Below are 21,937 nucleotides of genomic sequence, written 5' to 3' on the forward strand. Positions count from 1 at the left end.
ACTGAAAATGATAGAAATCATCAAAGTCTTTTTTTAGGATTAAATTCACCAGTTGGTCAAATGTGACAGAAGGAGTTGCCACATTAAAATGCCAGATCGTCAGAAATGAACTCAGGTAGTCAACTTATTTTTTTACATGCCTAAAAGAGATGTTATTATTACCTTTAAATAAACTATTTTTTTATTGTATTTAATTTTTTTATGAAGACACACTGTACTCCATGCAATGTACATCATGCTGACAACATGAAAAATATATGTTCACCCATTTTTAAACCCTATTAATTTATTTAAGGGTCATGATTTTTTTTTTTTAACTTGTCCTGTCCAACAGCTGGGCAGACAGATGAGAGCTGAGGGCCTCTTGTGTTGGACATATTTTACTTTAAAAAGAGGGGTTATTAATCTTCAGACAAACCAAAGGTATGACTGAATAAACTCCTTTTGTAATTGAGGCCAAACTTTATTAATTTCAATCATGTTTGAAAATCTTTGGTGTTGGACCGGACGGAAAAGGAAAGGAGGGAAGAAGAGAGAGGGATGTTAGAGAGGGGGGATAAGACCAAGGGTCATGATTGTTATCGACTGGATGTTTGTATAGATTGGGGGGCATTAAAAAAATTAATTAAAAAATTGCCATCAGCGAATCAACATCCTGAAAAAAGTTTAAATGTGACAAATATCACTTTGTATTAACACAGAGAATGACATACAAAAGCATTTAAAAAGAAAAAAAAAGTTTTTTTCTTTTAAACGAGAAGTGTTCTCTTAGAGCTGCAGAAGGAGACGCTGCAGATGGAGACACGGCAGAGAGACGGTTCCTTGGCAGCCAAGGAACCGTCAACAAAGTGCAAGCTCCAACAAAAGACCATTCTGTAAAAAAAAAAAATCTCTCAAAAACAAACGTCTATATTTATATGAGCTAGTAATGAAGACTGGTCCGCATATTCATGCTACAATAAATATTTTGCAAGAAAGCCAATCTTTATTTTATTATATACATTGTTTTATTTTTTAAGAGATACAGATCATCTTAAAGATGCTCTTAAAATATTGAAGACACTGTCACCAAACTTTCTGTACTGGCTAAGGATGCCCCTCTTGTCCTACTGCAAGAAAGATTATGTCAGAAAATCACTTAGTCTATTTTTAGGATTTTTTACATATTGATATATGGATCAAATTTGCTCAAAATAGTTCAATAGCTCTGAAGATATTAAAGCTACTGATGCCAAACCTTCTGTAATGACTAATCATGACCCTACTGTGCTACTGCAACAAAGATTATGTCAGAAATTCACTTTGTTTATTTGCTGAGGTCATGATTAGTTACTACAGATTGTTTGGTGACAGTAGCTTCAGTATCTTTAGAGCTATTGAGCATTATTTCAATATAAAAATTCCTAAAAGTAAATGGGTTCTATTGAGCATCTTTATTAGGATTCATAATTCTATTAAAAATATTGAAAATTGGTCGTGAGACTCACACATTTGATTGATTCCTCACCAAACCTCTATTTCTAATGCTGAAATTGTCATGGTTCCTCTGGCAGTCTATCTTCCGCCTCCCCTCTGTCCTCTGATTGGAAACAGCTGCCGATACTCACCTCATCACCTGCCTGCCTTCTTAAGGAGATCGAACCCCAGCCTTTATCGCCAGTTCGTTACTCACTCCGGTGCTTATGTCTGCCCTCCAAGTTAAGCTTAGTTTCATAGTCTTGACTTGTACTCACCACGCTTTGTCGCTCGCTCTCAGGTTCATCTCCATGAGTATCCCTGGTTCCATCTCGTCAAGAACTCCACAGTCCTTCCAGCTCCGATCTAGACGTTCAGCCTCGTCACGCTCCGGTCTTGCTCTCAGCGGCTTCCCTAAGATCTCTGCCTCGGGCACAACTTCCACGACGTCATCATCAAAATCCAAGATCGACGCCGCCGACAATCTACCAGAAACTACTTACCATTACGATGCAACTTTACAGTATTACATTCTTGGACAATCAAAATAAATCCGTTCCAAGACTTCCTTGTCCGAGTTTACTTCCGGGTTTCAGCGTCTGGGTCTGCCACGTCATTCTCGTCATGACAGAAATATACTTACTGAAGTTACTTTTTGCCAGTTGATTTTTTAAATGTATCTGTTGAGGCTGAAAACAGAATGAGGATCCATAAATTAAGCCTAAATTAGACAGCGGTGATTATTCAATTACAATAAGTGGGGATCTTTACGCGTATGTGGACGCTGTACACGCAATCCACTACTGGGTCGCACTCGTATCATTCCTAATAGAAACATCAACCACAGTTTATGTATTCTGATTTAACATTTTCCAGGTATGTATTTTGAGTGTTTACCACATAAAGTTCTTTATATTATTTATTAATTTTAGTACCCTATTAAAGAATTAATGTAATTTTAAGTATCTCGTAAACACCACGTAGAAATGAAACTGTAACATGTGACTAAGGCTTTAACTAGCCGTTAAAGCCTTAGTCACATGCTGCGGGGTTTTGGGCTGTCTGGGTCTGTGGAAGGTCATAGACGAGTGCGGTCGCATCTTAAGGTATATCTGTTCTCTTGTGACTCTTTTGCCCACTTTAAGGGATGTCAAATATGCGATTGTCGTGCGTGTTGTTAGTGTATCGTGCAGTCCTTGTAACTGTCAGCAGTGAAGTGAGCGCACTGGCTCTCTTACCACGTGCAAATGCTTTACCCAAAGGACGTGCACATGATACGTGTGTGCCTGTGGGATGTCCACACAAACTAAACTCTGATTTTCTCATTTTTTAGTAGCCAGGATGTGCGCAAAGAGCACGCACCTGTCCCTTGGACAGCACTAAACGGTTTACTACGCAGTGTGCAAAATTCACGCATCCCACCCACTTTATCCTTATTGAGATGGGATTTATGGCTTATTAGAGGGAGCCACATCTTTTGGATCAGTTCATTTCAAAGAGCTGTTCAAAAGACTGGCACATTTGGCTCTTTTCATATTTATTAACTATTAAAAATCCAGCTGGAGTTTATTCATGTTATCAGAGGATTGATGGGTTGAGATCTGGAACAGAATGATGCAAATTCCCATTTCCCATCAATATTTAAGTTTGAATTATTTTTAAATAACAGTTATAGCTTGATGTGTGTCCACAATATACAGATGTATTGTTATTATCATAACATTTACGGCTGAATGCCTTGAGTCTTGTCTTAATATGAGTATGTAGTTTAGTTTGTTTGTTTCTTGTATTGTTAAGGTGGATAGTTTAGCTGTTACTCTCATTGACTGTTTAAGATAATTTGGACTGAGTGACCCTGCCCTCATTGTATAATGGGAAGTACCTGCTGGTTCCAGAAGCCAAAATCCCATAGACTTCTATAGAGAAATGAACAGCTGTTACTCAGTAATTCTTTTGGTCAGAATTATTATTCTTGATCTGATACTTTTTTAACATGTTCTTCAATGTTTGAAATGTTTGATGTTTCTCCTGAGCCTGCTTTCAGTGATAGGGGTGTGGACTTCCAACAAGCTCACTCCCGACTGGCGACAGTAGTTGCCATAGAAAGGTTGAATTAAAAAAAAAAGCGTTGACTCAGATCAGCTCGGACCACTAACCTTATCTGGTTCCAAGATGGCAGCGTCGGTATCGTGGAAAAATGGCGACTGAATTGACTTCATTTGATTGGAGCTAAAAGTAAACAATTTTCTATGGGTGATGTCACACTCAGTCCAGTTCTCTTATACAGGGGTTGCTCTTTAAAAAGTTATGATTTTATATACTATTACTTTATAATTAATCTTTTTTTTTTTACCTTGTGGTTCTTTATTTCACTCTTACACTTCCACAAAACTCCACTTGTCTCATGTCTCGCTGTGGTATTGAGTCCTTGTTTTTTCTGCGCTGAGTCTGACTCCAAGGTTTTATGATAAGTTGGCATCCCTGAAAATATGTATTATAAAATGAAATAAAGATTGACTTTCTCACAAAATGTTTATTGTAGAAAGAACATACTGACGAGTCTTCATTACTAGCTCATATAAGTGTATTCATTCATCTTCTACTCCGTTTTGTCTCTTTTAGGGTCACGGGGCTGCCAGAGCCTATCCCAGCCACTTGCGAGCGAAGGCACGGGACATCCTGGACAGGCTGCAAGTCTGTAGTAGGGCGCTCATATAAATGTAGATATTTATTTATAACATTTATTTATTTTTGATTTTTACAGAATGGTCTGTTCTCAGAGCTTGCACTTTGTAGATGGTCCCTTGGCAGTAGTCTCTTTGCTTTCCATTAAAAGGTTAAAAAAAAAAATCTCTTGAAATGCTTTTGTAAGTCACTCTCTGTGTTAATACGTATGCTATTAGAACACATATGGAGCATGTGACTAAAGTGTTGTTTATTAAAGATAAGAGCAGGAAATTTTAATTAAAAAAAGGGGAAATTAATGTGTTTAGCCAAACACATTAGTTAAATCTTATACGACAATTGTTTAAAAACAATTGTCGTATAAGATTAACAGGCAGACTGTTCATATTGTGATGCATTTGCAGACAACTAGATCCATGTACGTCTTTGTTTTTTTTGTCATTTGAGCTGGAATCTGGATCAAAACTGTATGGCTGGGCAGCTCCAACATTGTTCGCCACTTTTGTTGCATTTCTAATGTTATGTTAAGAGGAGCCAGTTTAGCTCCTGCTGGTTTGCAGCGCCTTCCGTCCGTGAACCCAGGGTTCGAATCCGGGCTGCTCCCTATTCCCTTCTCTGCTTCTGTGCCGGTCCCAAGCCCGGATGAATTGAGAGAGTTGCGTCAGGAAGGGCATCTGGCGTAAAACATTGCCAAGTTATCCATGCAACTCCTCCTCGAAAGAGAGGTTGTTTCGCTGTGGCGCCCCCTGATGGGAAAAGCCAAAAGTGAAAGGAGATAATGTTAGGTTGAGGTTGTGAGGATATGGAGAGAAATCCGACTCAGTCGGATTTGTGCGTGCGTAATTCTTGATTTGTGCGTAAATTAGGATTTGTGCATGCATATTCTTGCTTTGTGCGTGCGTAAATTAGGATTTGTGCATAAATTTGGATTTGTGCGTGATTTGTTGCTCACATAATACGTTTTGTGTATAAGTTTAAAAAATATAAAATGAAACTACTTAAACTACTTACACACACACATCTTTAAAAAACACGCACGAATCCCTTGTTACGCACACACGAAGCCAAAGTTACGCACGGATCTACCGTGAGACTGTTTTCACGTCTCACAAATTCGCCCGTAAGTGCTGCGTTTAAATACCAGTGGAATGCTCGGTCATTAGAATTTTCCTATCAGCCTACCCTTCTAAATGTATTTCCTTCAGTGGGTGCAGCAGGGCTTAAAAAAACTTTAAAGGAAAATAAAAAATATTATCTGAGAATATGACTGAATGAATATTCAACGCGAATATATATATTAAAAGTATATTATTCTCCGAGACACCGAATTGATACAAAATGCGTAACAGGAACGACCAGTAGGGGGCACTGTTTTTGTTCTTCCGGGAAAATCAAAGGCAGTCAGACTGAGAGAGTCATGGCAAGAATGGCGGCCCATCTCGGTGGTCAGCGCCCCGAAGTAAGTAGCCTCTATGTTCAACACTAACATCTACTTTCTTCATGTATTGATTGAGTCATTGTCTGGATACGTTTAGAAGGGAAGGCTGATAGGAAAATTCTAATGACCGAGCATTCCACTGGTATTTAAACGCAGCACTTACGGACGAATTTGTGAGACGTGAAAACAGTCTCACGGTAGATCCGTGAGTAACTTTCGCTTCGTGTGTGCGTAACAAGGGATTCGTGTGTGTTTTTTAAAGATGTGTGTCTGTAAGTAGTTTCAAGCTGTTGTAATCTTAATTTGTGCATACGTAAATTGCATTTTGAATTTTTTTCATTTTATATTTTTTAAACTTATACACAAAACGTATTATGTGAGTAACAAATCACGCACAAATCCAAATTTATGCACAAATCCTAATTTACGCACAAATCCGACTGAGTCTAATTTCTCTCCATATGAGGAGCTCTAAGCTAACAGGAGAGTATGCAAACCAGGGGTCACCAACCTTTTTAAGACTGAGGGCTACTTCATGGGCACTAAGTGGTATGAAGGGCGCCACAGGACCTGTTTGCTAAAAACTTCCTAAGCGCCCCCCCCCACACACACACACACACAAACACAATTTGATGACATCCTTTAGTGTGCAGTATTTTTATTTGCTCATTTTACAAAAAAAACTGCATGAATTTTCTAGACTCGTACTACAGCGGGGTCAAACTGAGTTGCAGAGGGGGCCTGAATCCAAAACACACTTTACGTTGCGGGCCGAACAAGATAAACATTTATTGAACAAACTAAAGCTAAACTTTTAAAACTTTAACCGTTCTTTAACTTTTTAAACATAAATATGAATACAAACAGACAGGAATATTATTCCAAAATAACAAATTTATTCTGTCAAAATAATACAAATATGAACAAACAAAGCCAGGAAATATTGATAATTAGAAATAATAAAACTAAATTATTCTGTTTTCTTTGCTCTTTTGTCGATTTTTAGGGGCTGAAGTCCTGACATCATTTTTAGCAATAAGTTCATTTCTGCTTGGTGTGTGATGTTCTGTGTGCGTCTTTGGTCCTGTGTGCGTATTTGGTCATCTGTGCGTCTCTGGTCCTGTGTGCGTCTCTGGTCTTGTGTGCGTCTTTGGTCTTTTGTGTGTCTTTGTGAAACGTATCAGAGGGACTTGATTATTTAAAAACCTGTTATTGTGAAAATCATGTTTAGATCTCATAAAACATTAAAAACTAAATTATATAAGTCATCACTGGGATTACTCCAAAAATATTTGGAATTTTCCTAATTTTGTGCAACACCAACAGTAAAAATCCTCCAAAATCCTCAATTTATTAACAAAGTATTGATTTATACGTTAGTACCACCAACTAAACAACCGTAAAAAAAAATGTATATGGAAAATACAGACAAGTATTAAAAATGTCAGCAATAGTTATTGAAGAATGACATTTTTAGAATGAGCAGAGTAATTTAAGCCCCCCGATGATCCAGGTGTTGCGCAATGGTCTCCGTGCGCCGTTTTACTTCGCAACCTGCGCCCACTACCCCTCTCCTTCTCCTCCTCACACACGTGCCTCTTTCTCATAGGCAGGAGCGCCGATTCTCAAGTTTCAGGCTGTTCCATATACTCTGCCATATATTTCACGACAGCAGAACTAAAGTGCCACAATTACTAATGGCAAGCACTGAATTGCCAAGTGATTTAACACACCCGAGATTCCCCACTTCCCATGAGCCTTAAAAGCTGAAGGCGGGGCTAACCCCCAGATTGCCACATACTATTGATTTGCTAAATGAGCAGTGCTATTTTTGGAGCATTCCCTGTGGGCGCCACAAGGAGTGCTCGGGGGCGCATGGGCGCACGCGGGCACAGGGTTGGTGACCCCTGATGTAAACAGATGGATAACTTAAAGTAAAAATTTCAAGACTTCTGCTGCTCTGCATAAACGATGTAAGAAAAAACAACACAGGTTTTTTGATTTTTGCAAAAAACAATATAATCCTAATTAAATGACTACCAGTAAGGCTTTAAAAATAGATCAAAAGTTAACCAGAGTGGGACTTTAAGTGTGTGTTTGTGTGTGGATTTTATTGTTATCATGCAATTAGGAACAGAGAGAGAGGTGGGTGATAACATGCCAGCCTCATCAACCTATGTAAGGAAGTGCTTATGCATTCTGTGCCTGGCAATGCATTTGGCGCACTGCCACATTGATTGCTTTAAAAAAGCTGCACGGTCAGGGTTTGTGGTGTATTTATGTCGAGAGTCTGTCATTCTGGGCTGTCTCCATCTCCTAAAATATGCATTTGGAGGGAGGGGGGAGGAGAGCACACTGTAATGTATCAAATAAAATTGGCAGGTTAAAAAAAAGTCAATGAATTTGGGTAACTGGGTATAAGGAGAGGAAACAGGAACACTGGTTGTGCACAAAGGCCAAATGTAGAACAGCAATATTTAGTCTTTAGTATGCTCAACGCATCAACAATCACTCATCACGATCCAACTGCTCTGACTCTTTTTCTTTCCCTCCGTGAGTCTCTGATGCCAGCTGAACTGCAGAGCTGGTTGTGACATATGGAGAGGGATGGGGGGACTAACAGTGCAGATGTTAAATGTGACGTCAGTCTGATTTTCTGTGTACCAAATTTTTCACAAGTTTCACCCAGTGGGGCACTGGTAGGAAACTGCTCGCAAATTCTTGCAAAACAAGAAATACTGCAGTGCTTAAATGAGCACTGACATGCTGTCTCATCAGACAAAAGCTTTCAAGTGCTCGGAGTGATTTGGGCTTTTAGCCTACGGCGTGTTAAAAGCAAAAAGATGAATGCCGAGGAGATCCAAACATGAAATAGACATTAGCTTTTCTATGGAGAAGCTTAATTTCACATACAAAAAGGATAATTTCAAAATGTTTCAGTTCAGTTAGAATCCTTGTGTTTGTGTAGTCATACTGGACTTAGGATTCTGAATGATGCATGCCATTGTGTTTTTCTCTGCACTGAGCAGTCCATAATTAGTACTCAGAGGTCCATGATGTCTCCTGAGTTTCACCAGAATTGTCTAGAAATGAAGCAGCTCCTTTAGCTCTTTTCCCTTATGGGGCAAATATTTGATTAATTGAATTTGTTAATCCGTAAATACGAAAACTGAAGCAGTTTCCACACATTTGCATATTAATCTCTATCTTGCATGTACAAAGTAAGAGTGCAGTACAAGGAATCTCAAGTGATGCTACAACAGTGACATGTGAACAATTGTACACACAATCACAAAATCTGCTTGTGAATACTTATTTTATGAGAAGGTTCAATATTTCTGAAAATAATATAGTTTTAGACCAACCAGATTTGAGAGTACACTGTAAAAAATCTCAAGTTGATCCAACTTAAAATAACTTGTAACCTGGCTGCCTTAAAATTTTGATTAAAGCTGGCAAATTATTTCAAGTAACTTCAACCCATTAATTTGTTTCCCAAACGTAAAGGATCAAGTTTATATCATTTATTGCTTTGTTTTGGGAAATGTATTTTTTAAGTTAAATAAACAAATATTTTTATTGTATCAATTAAGGAAGTCAAGTATTCTCAACTAACTTTCCTATTAAGTCCAACTAATTTCTTAAGTAATGTCAACTTACAACTATATTCGAACTACTTAAACAAATGTGTTGGCCAGATTTAAAATTCTGTTGCGGTTACTTAATTTGCATTGTTGGCACAACAAACTATACGTTCTTTTTAACTACAAAATTAAGTACCCACAACAAATCGATTAGTTATGTGAACTTGAACTTTTAAGTTGGAAAAACTATCATTGAGTTTAAATTATTAGAAACATTTTGCTATCTTAAATCAAAATTTTAAGGCAGCCAGGTTAAAAGTTATTTTAAGTTGAGCCAACTTGAATTTTTTCCAGGGTGTTTCAGTTTCTTAAATGCAGAAGTCGGTCAGAGTTACAATTTAACACAAAGTAATGAGAAATGCTAAATTAAATCCACTACATAACTTTAGATTAAAGACAATCTCAATCATTTGTGAAAAATTTTATTTCAAAAGCATTGTTATTGAAACAGTATAAAATTATCTTTTTGAAACAAGGAAAAGAACAACGTTTAAAACTCACGTATGTGTCAATGTTTGTTGTAAAATTTTATGGAGATATACGCAGAGTATCATTGCACGTAGTAATACCAGTTGGCTTACCATTTCAAACACTGTAACACAACTGAAAAATAGAAAAAAAAGAATAGAAAAACAAAAAAACAATTTTTTTTCACAACATGTCACCGTGCGGGATGATGTTTCGGTGTGCGTGTGTCTGTGTGTCACAAAACAGAACAAATAACTTGCTTTCTCCTAAACAGTACACTTCAAAGTTTACAATTACACATTTTGCAAATGTGTCAAAAACAAGTCCAACTGAACTAACACAGGAATTTGTGCAGAACATTTTTGCATCTTTCCATAAACAGAGACTCCTAAACAGTTTACAAAAATGTAAATTCCAACTGTAGAAAACTCAAACAAAAATAATGTGGCCCCTGCTTTTTTTCTGAAGAACGTCTCTACATCGTTCCCTGAAGCAGTTTGTTCCGCAGTCCATGAACGCGAGCAGAGCATGCACTACCCCCAATATCCATGATTACCTTTTGGATGAATTCGAAGGTGTACTTCAGTTCCTTTGGATAATCGATGTTGAGGCAGTAAAGTAGTCCGATCAGCACTGCAAAGCCATTTGGTAGATCTCGCAACTCCCGCAAAACGATGCACCCCTCCAAGATTATGGAAACATTCACAACGTTCTTTGACTGATCCGTCATATCCGTGTTTTGGTCTGTGGTGACTAGTAGGCCAACACTCAATTCTTTCGTCTCTGCTGGGACCTCTGCAGCGTCCATGGTCTAAAGTAAAAAAAGGAGAACAAAATGTGTATATACTGTATAACCCTAGCATTCAAAATGTGTTTTGTTTAGGTTATTTCTTCTGACGTCTGTGCTTCAGCCTTTTATCTGCAGGGGTTAAAGATGGTCACCAATATACATGGGGAGAAAACTCTACAGATCTTCACATCAATACACATAGTGAGACTTTTGAAGGAATGTCCTTTAAATTTTAACATCATGCATTATATCAATACTGGGAGTGTGTCAATCTTACCTCTGAGAACTTAATGAAGTTTGAGAGATCTTCTTTTAAGATGAATGGAAGTACAAGAAGTGCAGTGGATCTCCTGTTCTGGTTGGACTTCTGTAAAACCACCAAAACAAGCATTTGGGCTTTAGAGCCACAAATACACAAACATTGAACAGCTGAAAATGTTTTATCTACTTTGTAAAAATCTTTTAACCTAATAAAAAATAATTTAAGTGCTTAATCTTTTAACCTATTTATACCTGCAAATCAGTATTTTCATAAACACATGATCATACCAAACGTTTCGGCTTTATGTACTTACAACAGAATCAAAAGACACAAGAAGACTCTGGAGCTTGGCATCATGTCCCAGATTTGTTTTCCGTTGCTTTTGTGCTTCATACAAGTTGATCAGTCTTGGCAAATATCGATCAAGTCCACTCAGGAAGGACTTCAGAAGGTCAGCAGATACTAGACGTGTGAACTCAGCACCAATCTTTAAAGAGTGAAAACAAAACATTTTTCATGCAGAAGAACAGGATGCTCATTCCTGGACAAATAAAAATCATTTTAAATGGATATAAAAGTGAAGCAATATTTTAATTGCATAATCAGGCATTGCTATGACAAATGTAACATTTTGACAAACTACAACTAGGGATAGGTGTCAAAAATACTACACTTGCCTTTTATGTATGTTTTGTCAAGACAAGCCAAAACTGTGTCAAAATTATTTCAATTGTAATGAAGGAGGAACATGTGTATAATGTTGGAACTCACCTGTCTTTCTGAAAACAAAGCTGGCCATCTGCTTTGAATCTCCGTCACAAGTGGCTCGTTCCCAACTATTTCCTTTCTGTGAAGTGCAAAGGTCTGGCCCATAAGTGAATTAATTAGATAATAATCTGGCTTCTTCTTCTTGACTTCATCTAGTAGAGATTCTCTGTCCTCCTCAAGGCTGTTGGAAGTTCTTCCTTGAGGGAAGTCTGGGAGAAAATTGGTCTCGCATCGCCTTGCTTTCTTCATCTTTCTGGTTATCTGCCCTACTGACCTCTTGTGGTTTACTGCAAGCTCACGCAATCCAGCAATACGATACTTCTGACGCAGGTTCCCTCTTTTGAACCTGGCTCTTTTAAGCAAGGGTGCTTTTCAACCAGGGCTTTGGCAACTTCTTCTATTTGTTTCTGAGTTGGATAAGCATTGTACTCATACATGGCACGACCAACCTTGTCAAGAATGTCGATTTTTATGTCAGTGTGAGACGAAAGTGGCAAAAGAGAACCATCCTTCTGATAATGTTCATTTCCTTGACTGAGCTTTAACTCAATGTCATAAGAGAAAGTGGGTATGGGGAACGGATTCGGCCAGGGCTTTGAGCGTCCAGATGTCTCGCCTGAGGACCAACAAGATGTGTCTAAGCTTGCAGTGTGTGTCGTCTGACTGTGGAATGCTGGGTGGTGCCTTCATGATGACCTTTAGTTTAATTTTTTCACCATGTAAATCCTGCATGTTGTTGAGATTACAGAATTCCCCTCTGAATTCTTCATCTTGAAATTGGATGATCATCTCGCCCTCGCCTTCCAGGTTCAGACGGGTCATTAACATCAACTTCAGCTCATCCACTGTCTCTGGAAGAGCTTCAGTACAAACTCTCTGAATGTTGTCATCTGAAAGGATGACATGAAGCAACATGCTGGCTTGATGTTGATGGGAAAATACGGAAAAAGATCTGGGGATAAGATGAGACATGGGTATCAGACAGCCATAACACGGGAAATTCTTTGTTGATAAGATGAAACACAAAATCACACATCAAAGTGTTACAGAAACTAATCAACAGACATATGATCCCTGTACCTTTTGGACATCAGTTTGATCCCCTTACAACATCCTAGTTAATATCTTGAAACTTTACAAACAAACATGACAAAAAAATGTAAATAATACTTTTAATGTAGTAGAAAATCCTTCACTGTCAGAAAAATGGGTACGGTTGGGGTACGTTTGTGAACACTTAGGGTACAAATGGTGAATATGTACCCTAAGTGAGTCATAATTACACCTTAGGGTACTCATATGTACCATTTAAGGATAAAAAAGGTACAAATATGTTTCCAACCATCAGAGGGCCCATATTTGGACCCTTTATTCCACAAACAAAGGTACAATCACTTGTGTGACAAAAGTAATAATTCAAAGTGTATGAAACGTCACCCAAAATCATTTAATATGTTGTTGGTTATTTATTTAAATAACCAAATATATTTAAGAGACCACATATCTTTTATGACTAGTTCTGAACAGTACACAAGCACATTATATTTTATTGATTGTGCAGAGCATCAAGATAATACCTTTGAAACATGTATTAGTGTGAGCCTGTTTTTTTTAACTTATATATAAGTAAAAATATACTTATATTTAATTTAGAGCAAAAGCACAATGTAGACAAAATTATTTGATGTTTTTTTACCTTATATGGTGTACTTTAACTTGGCCTAAGTTCAATTTAAATTTCTAGTCTTTGAGCTGTTAATTTAAGTTATTTTTTTTCTAATCATGCATTCTCATAAAAAAGTAAATTTCTCTGTTACTACGTTACATTAAGTGTACATGTAAGTATCTTTTAGCTTTTGTACCTACACAGGAAAAATGAGAGAGTACTTTTTTCGGAGTTACCATCAGTAATTTTTGTTTAAGTAGGTGTAAAAACGTAGAGGAAATATGTTGGAGTAAACCAGCGAGACCACGCCCACTCTACTTTCTTAAGTTTCGTTTCTTCCGCCATTTTGTTATCCCGCAGCGGCCGGAGGAAGATAGAGGCTGTGACTGAGGTAAGTCTGCTAATTGCTCAAAAATAAGTTGGAAACTTGTTTTAAGCGGGTTCGCTTATTTTATCTGTAAGGACTAACTTTTTTGTAGTGGAATGCTGCTGTTCCACCGTGTATGTGCCTGTGAGGAGATTGAAAACTACGAGCAGGAGTTTGCTAACGGTTAGCCTCAGCCGTTTGAAGTTCAGCTAAATGCAGCCATTAAATAAATTAAGCTGTTGTTGGTGTTGTACCGCGTTCCGTTAAATACATTGAAATATATACATTTTTTCACTAGATAATTCTGTCGCCGTTTATCGATGTACGCTGGCGTTGATGCACCGGTTGTTGTTGCCGCCTACCCCCCCCCCCCCCCTTTTTTCTTTCTTTCTGTCTTTCTTAGTAAGGAAGCCAGCTACTTTTGAAACGACCAGCTCCATAATTCCTTCTGATATTTATCAGGTCCGTTGAATTCAATGCGTTAATCATTTTAATCTGTAATGTGTAGGAGTCCAATAGCGTTTTATTTTTTTTACACCCCAGTATGGCGGTCCTTCCCATTTATATGTCAGCCTGCCTTAGCTGCTGTGCGCGCGCAGCCACCATTTCTCGAATGCAAGACAGTGACAGAGACTGTTTAGGTTGTCATGATCGCTCATTGTTGGTCAAGCGAAGTTTACACTGTGTTGTTGATTTTGAACATTCTCCTGCAGATTATTTATTTTTTTGAAATGGAGGTCCGTGATTCCAGATACTCGTCACGATTTCCCATACCAAAAACTCATCTATAAACCAGGAAAAAAATATTTTTTTTAAATTAACTTCCAAGAAATAAATCTGTAGGCCCTTAGAAGCCAGTGCATTGTCGTCACTGTTTTTTTTTAGCAGTTCTGCAAATTCTGCAACATTGCTGTGGCAGCTAGTGTGAACTGAATATTTGCCATTACTATTTTAAAATGTATTAATTTATTTGGAACAGGGCTTAGATCTGAATAAATGCTGTGTTGGTACCTTTTGGTGTTGTAATGTTTTTTCTTTTTTGTAATATATTATTTTTTTTCCCACCAGGAAAGATGCAAGCTGTGCGTGAACATGTCGAACGCCAAAAAAAAAAATGTTTTGAAGTTCAGCTGACCTACAAATCCTTTAGGGAATGCGGTGAGTGGAAACATCACAATTTCCAGCATTTTTCTTTACAGGAATCAGTCAACTTTGTGGATAAACTGTCAGCTGTGATGCAAACAGATTTTTTTAATTGCTTTTTAATTTAAAGATAATTTCTGTGCTGTATTCTAAACATAATTTTGCTGTGTTCACAGCTGCCAAAAAGTTCAACATCCCAACCTTGGACTTGAAAGTGTTTGATGACTCAAAGACAGAAGTTGATGAGCAGGTTTCTGATCTCCTGTTGAAAAACCCAAACCTTGGTGTGTTGGAAATTTGTCTGGCCGAAGATACAAATCCAGAAGGTGAAGTTCTTCTTTTAAATTGTAATTTATCTATTTTGTTTTGAATGGTTTTGGGTAAATTCCCCTTTGATGCCTGAATTTATTTCCAAGGTAAATAATCTGAGTTTTTCCTTTTAAAGTACATGCTAAATTAAGAACATTTTTGAGCTGAAGAGTTTTGATTGTATATTTGCATCAATAGGAGTCTAAGGGTTAATGATTTCTTTGACAGGATAGTGTGGGGAACAAAACACGGGCAAATAAGTGAGTTTTTTTATGCTATTGCTGTCTTAGACAAGATAATAAATCTGCTAAACTGTTAAGTCGGTCAGTATTTAAAAATCTTTGTTTTTATATTATAATATAATATTACAGTAACTGAAAGCTTTAATACTTTGACAGATCAGCTGAGTTGTCCTGCAAAGAGCTGCAATACCAGTTCAAGTGGAGATACTGAAGTGGACTCAGATGACACCATAATATTACAACACAGTCCTACAACAAGACGAAGACTTGAAGACAGCTCTCTTGCCAAAGTAAGTAAATGATTTTTTCACAAAGTCATTTCAAGCATTCAAAGTCAGGCTGTCTTTCCAATTCAGTTTAGTTGTCAAACAGTGCAGTAAGGCAGATCATCCAAACTAGTTTAAAGTTTTCTAGGGAAACAGCAGATTGCACCGAGTAAGTCACAACACATTGAATACATTCTGGAATACTGTCCTCATCATACAAACATATAATTCTTCTGTATTTCCTTCAACAAAGCTCTGCATAATTAACAAGATATTGACTATACGGGCGATAGTGGCTCAGGTGGTTGTGTCCTTGGGCAAGACACTTCACCCTCCTTGCCTCCAGTGTGGCTCCACTGGTGTGTGAATGTGTATGAATGATCCTGGTGATGGTCAGAGGGGCCATAGGCGCGAAATGGCAGCCACGCCTCTGTCAGACTGCCCCAGGGCAGCTGTGGCTACAACCGTAGCTACCATCACCAAGTATGAATGAGGAGTGAATGAATAATGGACACACTGTAAGCACTTTGAGTGTCTTGAAAAGCGCAGATAAATCCAATCCATTATTATTATTATTATTATTATTATTATTATTATTATTATTATTATTATTATACAAAGACAGGCATTGATTATGCAGTTTTTGAGGGGGAAAAATGTTTACTGGGACATGGTTTCTGCAGTTCAATTGGAATACACCTTCAAGTTCTTGACAGGAGTGTTTTGCAGAGTTAACCGGCCTTAATTTCCCATCATACCATTGTTTTCGCTCCCGTTACCTTACAGTCCCTCACAACCCCCAAGCAACAGAATTGGCGTGCAATATTGGAGCTATCCAGCCTTATAGATGTGAGCCAGATGCCAACTCAGACGAGGAGAATGAAGACAAGCGGAGCAGGGAGCTTGTGGCCTGCCAAATGTAGCTTGTACGTAACAACTAAAAGCTTTCTCAAATGACATCTTTTCATCTGCTCCTGATTCATCCCAATTTGAGAAAATAAATATTCAGAAACACAGTTTTATTCTTAAACCTATAACAATATGTCATCATAAAAATGCTACATTTTAAAAAATAACTTTCATTGGAGTGGGTCCCCCATTTTTAACATGTCACAGTATAAGTTTAAAAGAACACGTTTAAAACTGCACATCTGAGTATTCACTCAAATTGGGATGAATCAGGAACAGACAAAATAAATGCAGTTTGAGGAAGGTCTCTATTGTGACGCACCACATGAAATGAAGTGGGTCTGAGTCCCTCTGCTCTGCTCTATTCTGATGTTTCCACTTGCAGACAAACGGATCCATTAACATCTTCATCATACTTGTCTGAGCTTGATCTAAACTATGGCCAGAAAGCTTCAATATTGCTCACCATTTTGGTTTCACCACTAATGTTAGTTTTAGGTTGGAAGGACTGTAAGCTAGAGGGAGAGGGCGTAAACAAAGGGATGATCGGACATCAGCAGAGGGTAACTACTGTGTCAATAGCCCCGCCTACAACTCAGAAGTTAATTTCTGATCAACTCCAAACCACTCTGCACAAACTGTCTTTAAACATCATCTCAAAGTGCTTTAACCCCAGTAAACTTTGCTTGCAGTTTTATTTTTTATTATTAATATGGACTTTTAAATTTGATCCAATAGGTGGTTGCTGTCATTGGTGAGGATGCATCATCCGTTGAAGGTCATGTGAATGTCCTGCATATCCAGTACAGCAAGGTGCGAGAGGATATACTAAAGAAGTACCCTTTCTTGAAGACAACCTCAGGGGTCAGTGACATTTTAAATCAGTTCTCAGCTTAAAATACATTTTGAATGTTAATATAAGCTGAGACATCTGCTAAAATGACCATTAACAGCTTTAACTCAATTGTAAAAACATTGTAATTTTCTAAACTCATATATAAATATATAGTCATTCAAGCTAAGTAATATTTATACAATGAGATCACTAAAGGGAAATGGCAATGAAAGAGGCAACAAAGAATATTAGAATGTTTTATGTCTTTTGTTTGTTTTAGTTAAAGTGAATGATTAATTTTCTAATGTTTTCAATTTTCAGATGTTTGATGAAGTTGACCGAATGCATCCATCACCTGTCAGTTTAAGCCAGCGCTTCAAGGACGGCATTTACCAGAATTGTGCCAAAGGTGCTTGAGCTTGTTCAAAGAAAAGCTCCATTAGCCAAAGTCTCCAAAGAAGCAAGAGAAGAGATGCTTGCAGAGGATCCACTAGGTATTGACATAAACGTAATCCTTGTTAATCTTTAGTGTGTTTTATAGTTCTTCTTTTTAGAATTCGTATCAATATTATCTTATCACATTTATGCATTTTATTTAAATTATTCATTTAAACTTGGTTATAAGTTTACTTTTTTATTATCTATTTTTAGAAAATGTAGAATGCAGTAGAAAGATTTACTTAAAATGAGGTCTAATGCTTCTTTTGTTAATGTCACAAGTTTTATTTCATGGTTTAAAAATGGTAACTGAAATGCTATGTGCTGTTTACGATTGATCAAATGTTAAGGTTATAGTTACAATGAATGCAATGTGAACTGAAGGAAAAATATAGATTTTTCATTATTGTAAAATTGCTATTAATTGTAAATATATGCATCCTGTTGTGACACTGTACATACTGTGAAAAGTTGTATTGTCAGCATTGTAATTGTTTTGAATGTTTAATAAATGTGATAAACAGTATACTGGTCTTTTAATGTGCTGTATCTGGTACAAATTTGCCATCAAAGGGTACAAAAGGCTTGTCACTGGGGCAGTACCCTTAAAAGAACAAATTTGTACCTTTTTTAAAGGTACATTATGGTACCATAGCACTATAAGGTACAATTTAGTCCACAGAGGTACATATTTGCCTTTGAAAGGTACATACTGAAAGGGTACAGATATGCACCTATATGAAAGGGTACAACATTTGTACCCTTGAGGGTACTGCCCCAGTGACAAGCCATTGTACCTCTAAAGGTACAAATTTTGCACATTTTTTCTGACAGTGTTGGGTGAGACCAAGAGTCTTCCTTGAAGGTGGTAAGGAGATAGTGGGCAGTGGGGGCGGCTGTGGTGCAGCGGTAGGGCAGTCGACTCATGATCATAAGATTGTAGGTTCGATTCCCGCCTTGCACGCCCATGAGTCGAAGTGTCCTTGGGCAAGACACTGAACCCCACCTTGCCTCTGGTGGTAGGCAGGCGCCTGTGTTTGGCAGCGGAGCCGCCATCAGTGTGTGAATGTGTGAGTGAATGTGTGTGTGACTGGGTGAATGGGTCTGTGACTGTAAAGCGCTTTGTCCTTGTAGGAAGAAAGGCGCTATACAAGTATACGCCATTTACCATTTAGCTGTTCAGTTCTTCTGGTTCAGCAACAACTACATCTAACTACTAACTACATCTGCAGAAGATTTCTTGTTAAGTTCATAACATCTGAGGTGCTCCAAGTACCAGCAAGAAAAACGCTCAATGATGAATGAGGCCTTGTTTGCAACAATTAGTACTTTGACAATTTTGCCAAAATCTGGGAGGCCACTTGTGCTACCAAGAGACACAAACATGCCCTCAGCGTACACTGTGCCATCCAGAGAGACGCAAGATGTAAGAGACACAGATGAGACATCTTTGTACTTTGACTTGATGGCTTGTCTCAATGAATAATCCAAAATGTCTGGAGAAACATGAATCACATTCCTGGCTTCCACTGGGGGCTTAAAAAGACTGGGCAGGTCCAGGAAGTAAGCCAGCATGAGTTGATGTCTTTTAGCTAATGTGAGCAAAACATTTTTGAAATTGTTCACATCACGGACAACTTTAAAAAAAAACTGTGCTTAGTTTCAAAACGGATAGTCCAACAGTCAAGCAATGGTCCAAAACAACGAATGAGATAGGGAAAATGTTTTATAAAATGATGTTTGGGTCGTAACTTGAAGTCCGGGAAATCCTCCTGCAAGAACTGCCTGTAGTTCGATATTTTGTACTCCAAATAGCACAATGATTCAGTTGCAAACACGGAAGAGGAAAGAAGTTCCACAATGTCTTTCAGTTCAAGCAATATTCTCCAAGTTGTGTTGTTCTCTGGGATCAGGTGACCAATCAGGGGTAGCAACCGCAAAAGAGTACAATTCTCATGTCCATTGCCCCCAATTGTTCCACTGACTTCAAAAGTCTTTGTTAGTCTTTGAGGTTGGTTAGTATTGTCTGAGAAGGAATATGGGAAGTTCTGAATGGCAGTGTTTAATTCTTCAAGTGTGAAACATCTGTCAGAAATCAATTTCCGCAGACACAAGCTAAGTCATGTAGGACATCAGGTGGGAATCCCGTTACAGAGTGAAAATAGGTCAACTTGTTTAAAACACAGTCATTTTTTACACCATCAACACACAACAAATCAGTGTCCTGTTTGAGCTTTGATACACTGGCTTCATAAGACAATTTAGTTCTGAGAGGAAATACCGTAATTTCCGGACTACAAGCCGCTACTTTTTTCCTGCGCTTACAGCCCTGCGGCTTATTCAGTGACGCGGCTAATTTATGGATTTAATTAGTGGCCGCCATGTACGTACATTCGAACTCAGTGAATAGTTTGAATTCTTTATCTAACACCAAGCACAAGGCATTTATATTCAACACACCTCTAAGCAGCCAAACAGCATGGACTTGACTTCAGGTCTTAGACACTTCAGTCATGGTTCAACAAAATGAAACACGCATGCCCGGCCGCATCCCAGAATCCTTTGGTGCCATTAGACCCAACGTGCACCAGATCGCCGCTACAATATGATGAAGCTTTCAAGTTAAAAGCAATTGTTAAAAGCAGCGTAAAAAAGTCCACCGTCACCAACGGGTTTGGAAAAGCCAGTTTGCTGCGTGACAGAGAGAACAGCGCATGGAGTGAATTTACACTCCATTTACGGTTTCTAAGGAAACCGTAAAAGCGGAATTTTGCTTTGAAAAACTCACAGCCTCCGTGTGAGCTGGAGACATCTTCTCCTGCTGATTGAGCTGCGGGGCCGATGGCAGTCTGAAGGCTCCCACACGTAACAACGCACCCGCCCCTCATACACAAAACGTACAGTATTAAGTCCGATTGCTCTGCACAGAAACGATTTGCTCCATCCACCGGCGCAACGGGGACGAAGTGCTCCTCCTTGAAGCCGCCCTGGCCAGAGGTGTCGGAGTAGATAGGAAGGGGAGACAAGGAGCGCGCGGGGCGGGAGCGGAGCGCAGAGGCGTCCGCGGAGTGCAGAGGCTTCTGAATTCTGACGCACGCGCCGCACTGAGGCGCGCGTATAACGCTGAGGCGCGCGCTTTTCAGTCGCCGCTGCTGTATTTTACCGGTGTGTTTTTTAACCAGCCCCGTTACTCCCATAACGCTGCCGCGACACAAGCGGAAGGAGAGCTGTACCCGTTCACCCCTCCATGCACTGCTGATACTTGCTCATTCTTAAACACGTACAACAGAATGGCGAGCCGGGCATTGGCCCCGCCTTTAGCCCCTAAGACTCATGGGAAATGTGGAATCGCGGATGTAAATTTCCTCATCATAACTGAGGGATGTAATGTTGATTATATGGTTACTGTTTGTAATTTTATGTATGATACCTAGATTGTCAATAAGTAAAAAAAAAATGAAATAAAAACACCATAACTGAGGAATTTGTGAACAGAATAAAGGTCCATGCTGTTTGACAGATGTCGATACACTCAAATACATGAGCCAGAGGCAATGCTGGCACCACCCACAATGTGCTAATGATTTGCACTCACTCTGGGATATTGGCCGTGATCTGTCAGGATGACAATATCGCCTAACACATGCGCGGCTTGTACTCTGACGCGGCTTGTGTATGTATAAAACTAATTAAACATGTGAAAATGGGTGGGTGCGGCTTGTAATCGGGTGCGCTTTGTAGTCCGGAATTTACGGTAAATATTTTCCAACTTCAATTGTCTGAATATCCCTGGGCCTTGCCAAACAAAACCTGCAAAACTTAATAAAAGATTCCTGAAAACCAGGAAGAGAATGTGCTCCTAAGTTATCAGCAGAGACAAAACCCACAGTACCTTTGACATTTGCCCTTAACTGCTGGATAAAAACACTTTGGTTTTCAAGTATTTGGATGTCTTTCAAAAGAGCATCTAAAACAATATCATAACCAAAATTTTTTAAATCAGCACTCTTACACAAAACTGCAAGGTAAATAGATGACAGGGCAGATCTATGTTTGATTGGAAGATTTAAGATTACCCAATACACAGCACACACTTTATGTTTTTTTCTAAAGGTACCTAATGGGTTACACACCTCAAATTCATCGATATACAAACCAACTGCTATTGATAACTCATCTCTGGAGATTAGTGGATTTTCTTTGAAGAAAAGGCCATCACGAAATGACTTAAACTGGTCAGGCTGTGAATTAA

General features: G+C 38.5%; 1 protein-coding gene and 1 long non-coding RNA gene across 9 annotated transcripts in view; one reads left to right on the forward strand and one right to left on the reverse strand.

Annotated features, from left to right (window-relative positions):
- Positions 1-10,307: 10,307 nt before the first annotated feature.
- On the reverse strand, positions 10,308-13,254 carry LOC110016017 (uncharacterized). The gene is made up of 3 exons (XR_002291272.3): positions 11,514-13,254; positions 11,056-11,229; positions 10,308-10,847 (listed from the first exon to the last, which is right to left on the reverse strand). It is a non-coding gene; the product is annotated as an uncharacterized LOC110016017 (long non-coding RNA).
- Positions 13,255-13,355: 101 nt separating this feature from the next.
- LOC144996541 (uncharacterized) overlaps positions 13,356-21,937 on the forward strand; it is a 39,532-nt gene continuing 30,950 nt past the window's right edge. Inside the window, exons 1-8 of one of the 8 annotated variants that reach the window (XR_013659462.1) lie at positions 13,361-13,567; positions 14,612-14,701; positions 14,863-15,012; positions 15,224-15,255; positions 15,394-15,527; positions 16,290-16,429; positions 17,151-17,276; positions 17,569-18,211. Coding sequence is in view for 3 of the 8 variants with exons in the window: in XM_078956142.1 (XP_078812268.1) it covers positions 14,617-14,701; positions 14,863-15,012; positions 15,229-15,255; positions 15,394-15,527; positions 17,151-17,276; positions 17,569-17,664 (618 nt within the window). In the remaining 5 variants the exon portion in view is untranslated. Of the gene's footprint in view, positions 13,568-13,922; positions 14,006-14,611; positions 15,013-15,223; positions 15,256-15,393; positions 15,528-16,289; positions 16,430-17,150; positions 17,277-17,568; positions 18,212-21,937 lie in introns of those variants that run through there. The other 7 variants (XM_078956142.1, XM_078956140.1, XR_013659463.1 and 4 more) reach the window with 7 other exon arrangements.

This window comes from Oryzias latipes, chromosome 12 (genome assembly GCF_053564925.1).
Source record: "Oryzias latipes strain Hd-rR chromosome 12, Olatipes_Hd-rR_3.1".
NCBI classification, from domain to species: Eukaryota; Metazoa; Chordata; class Actinopteri; order Beloniformes; family Adrianichthyidae; genus Oryzias; species Oryzias latipes.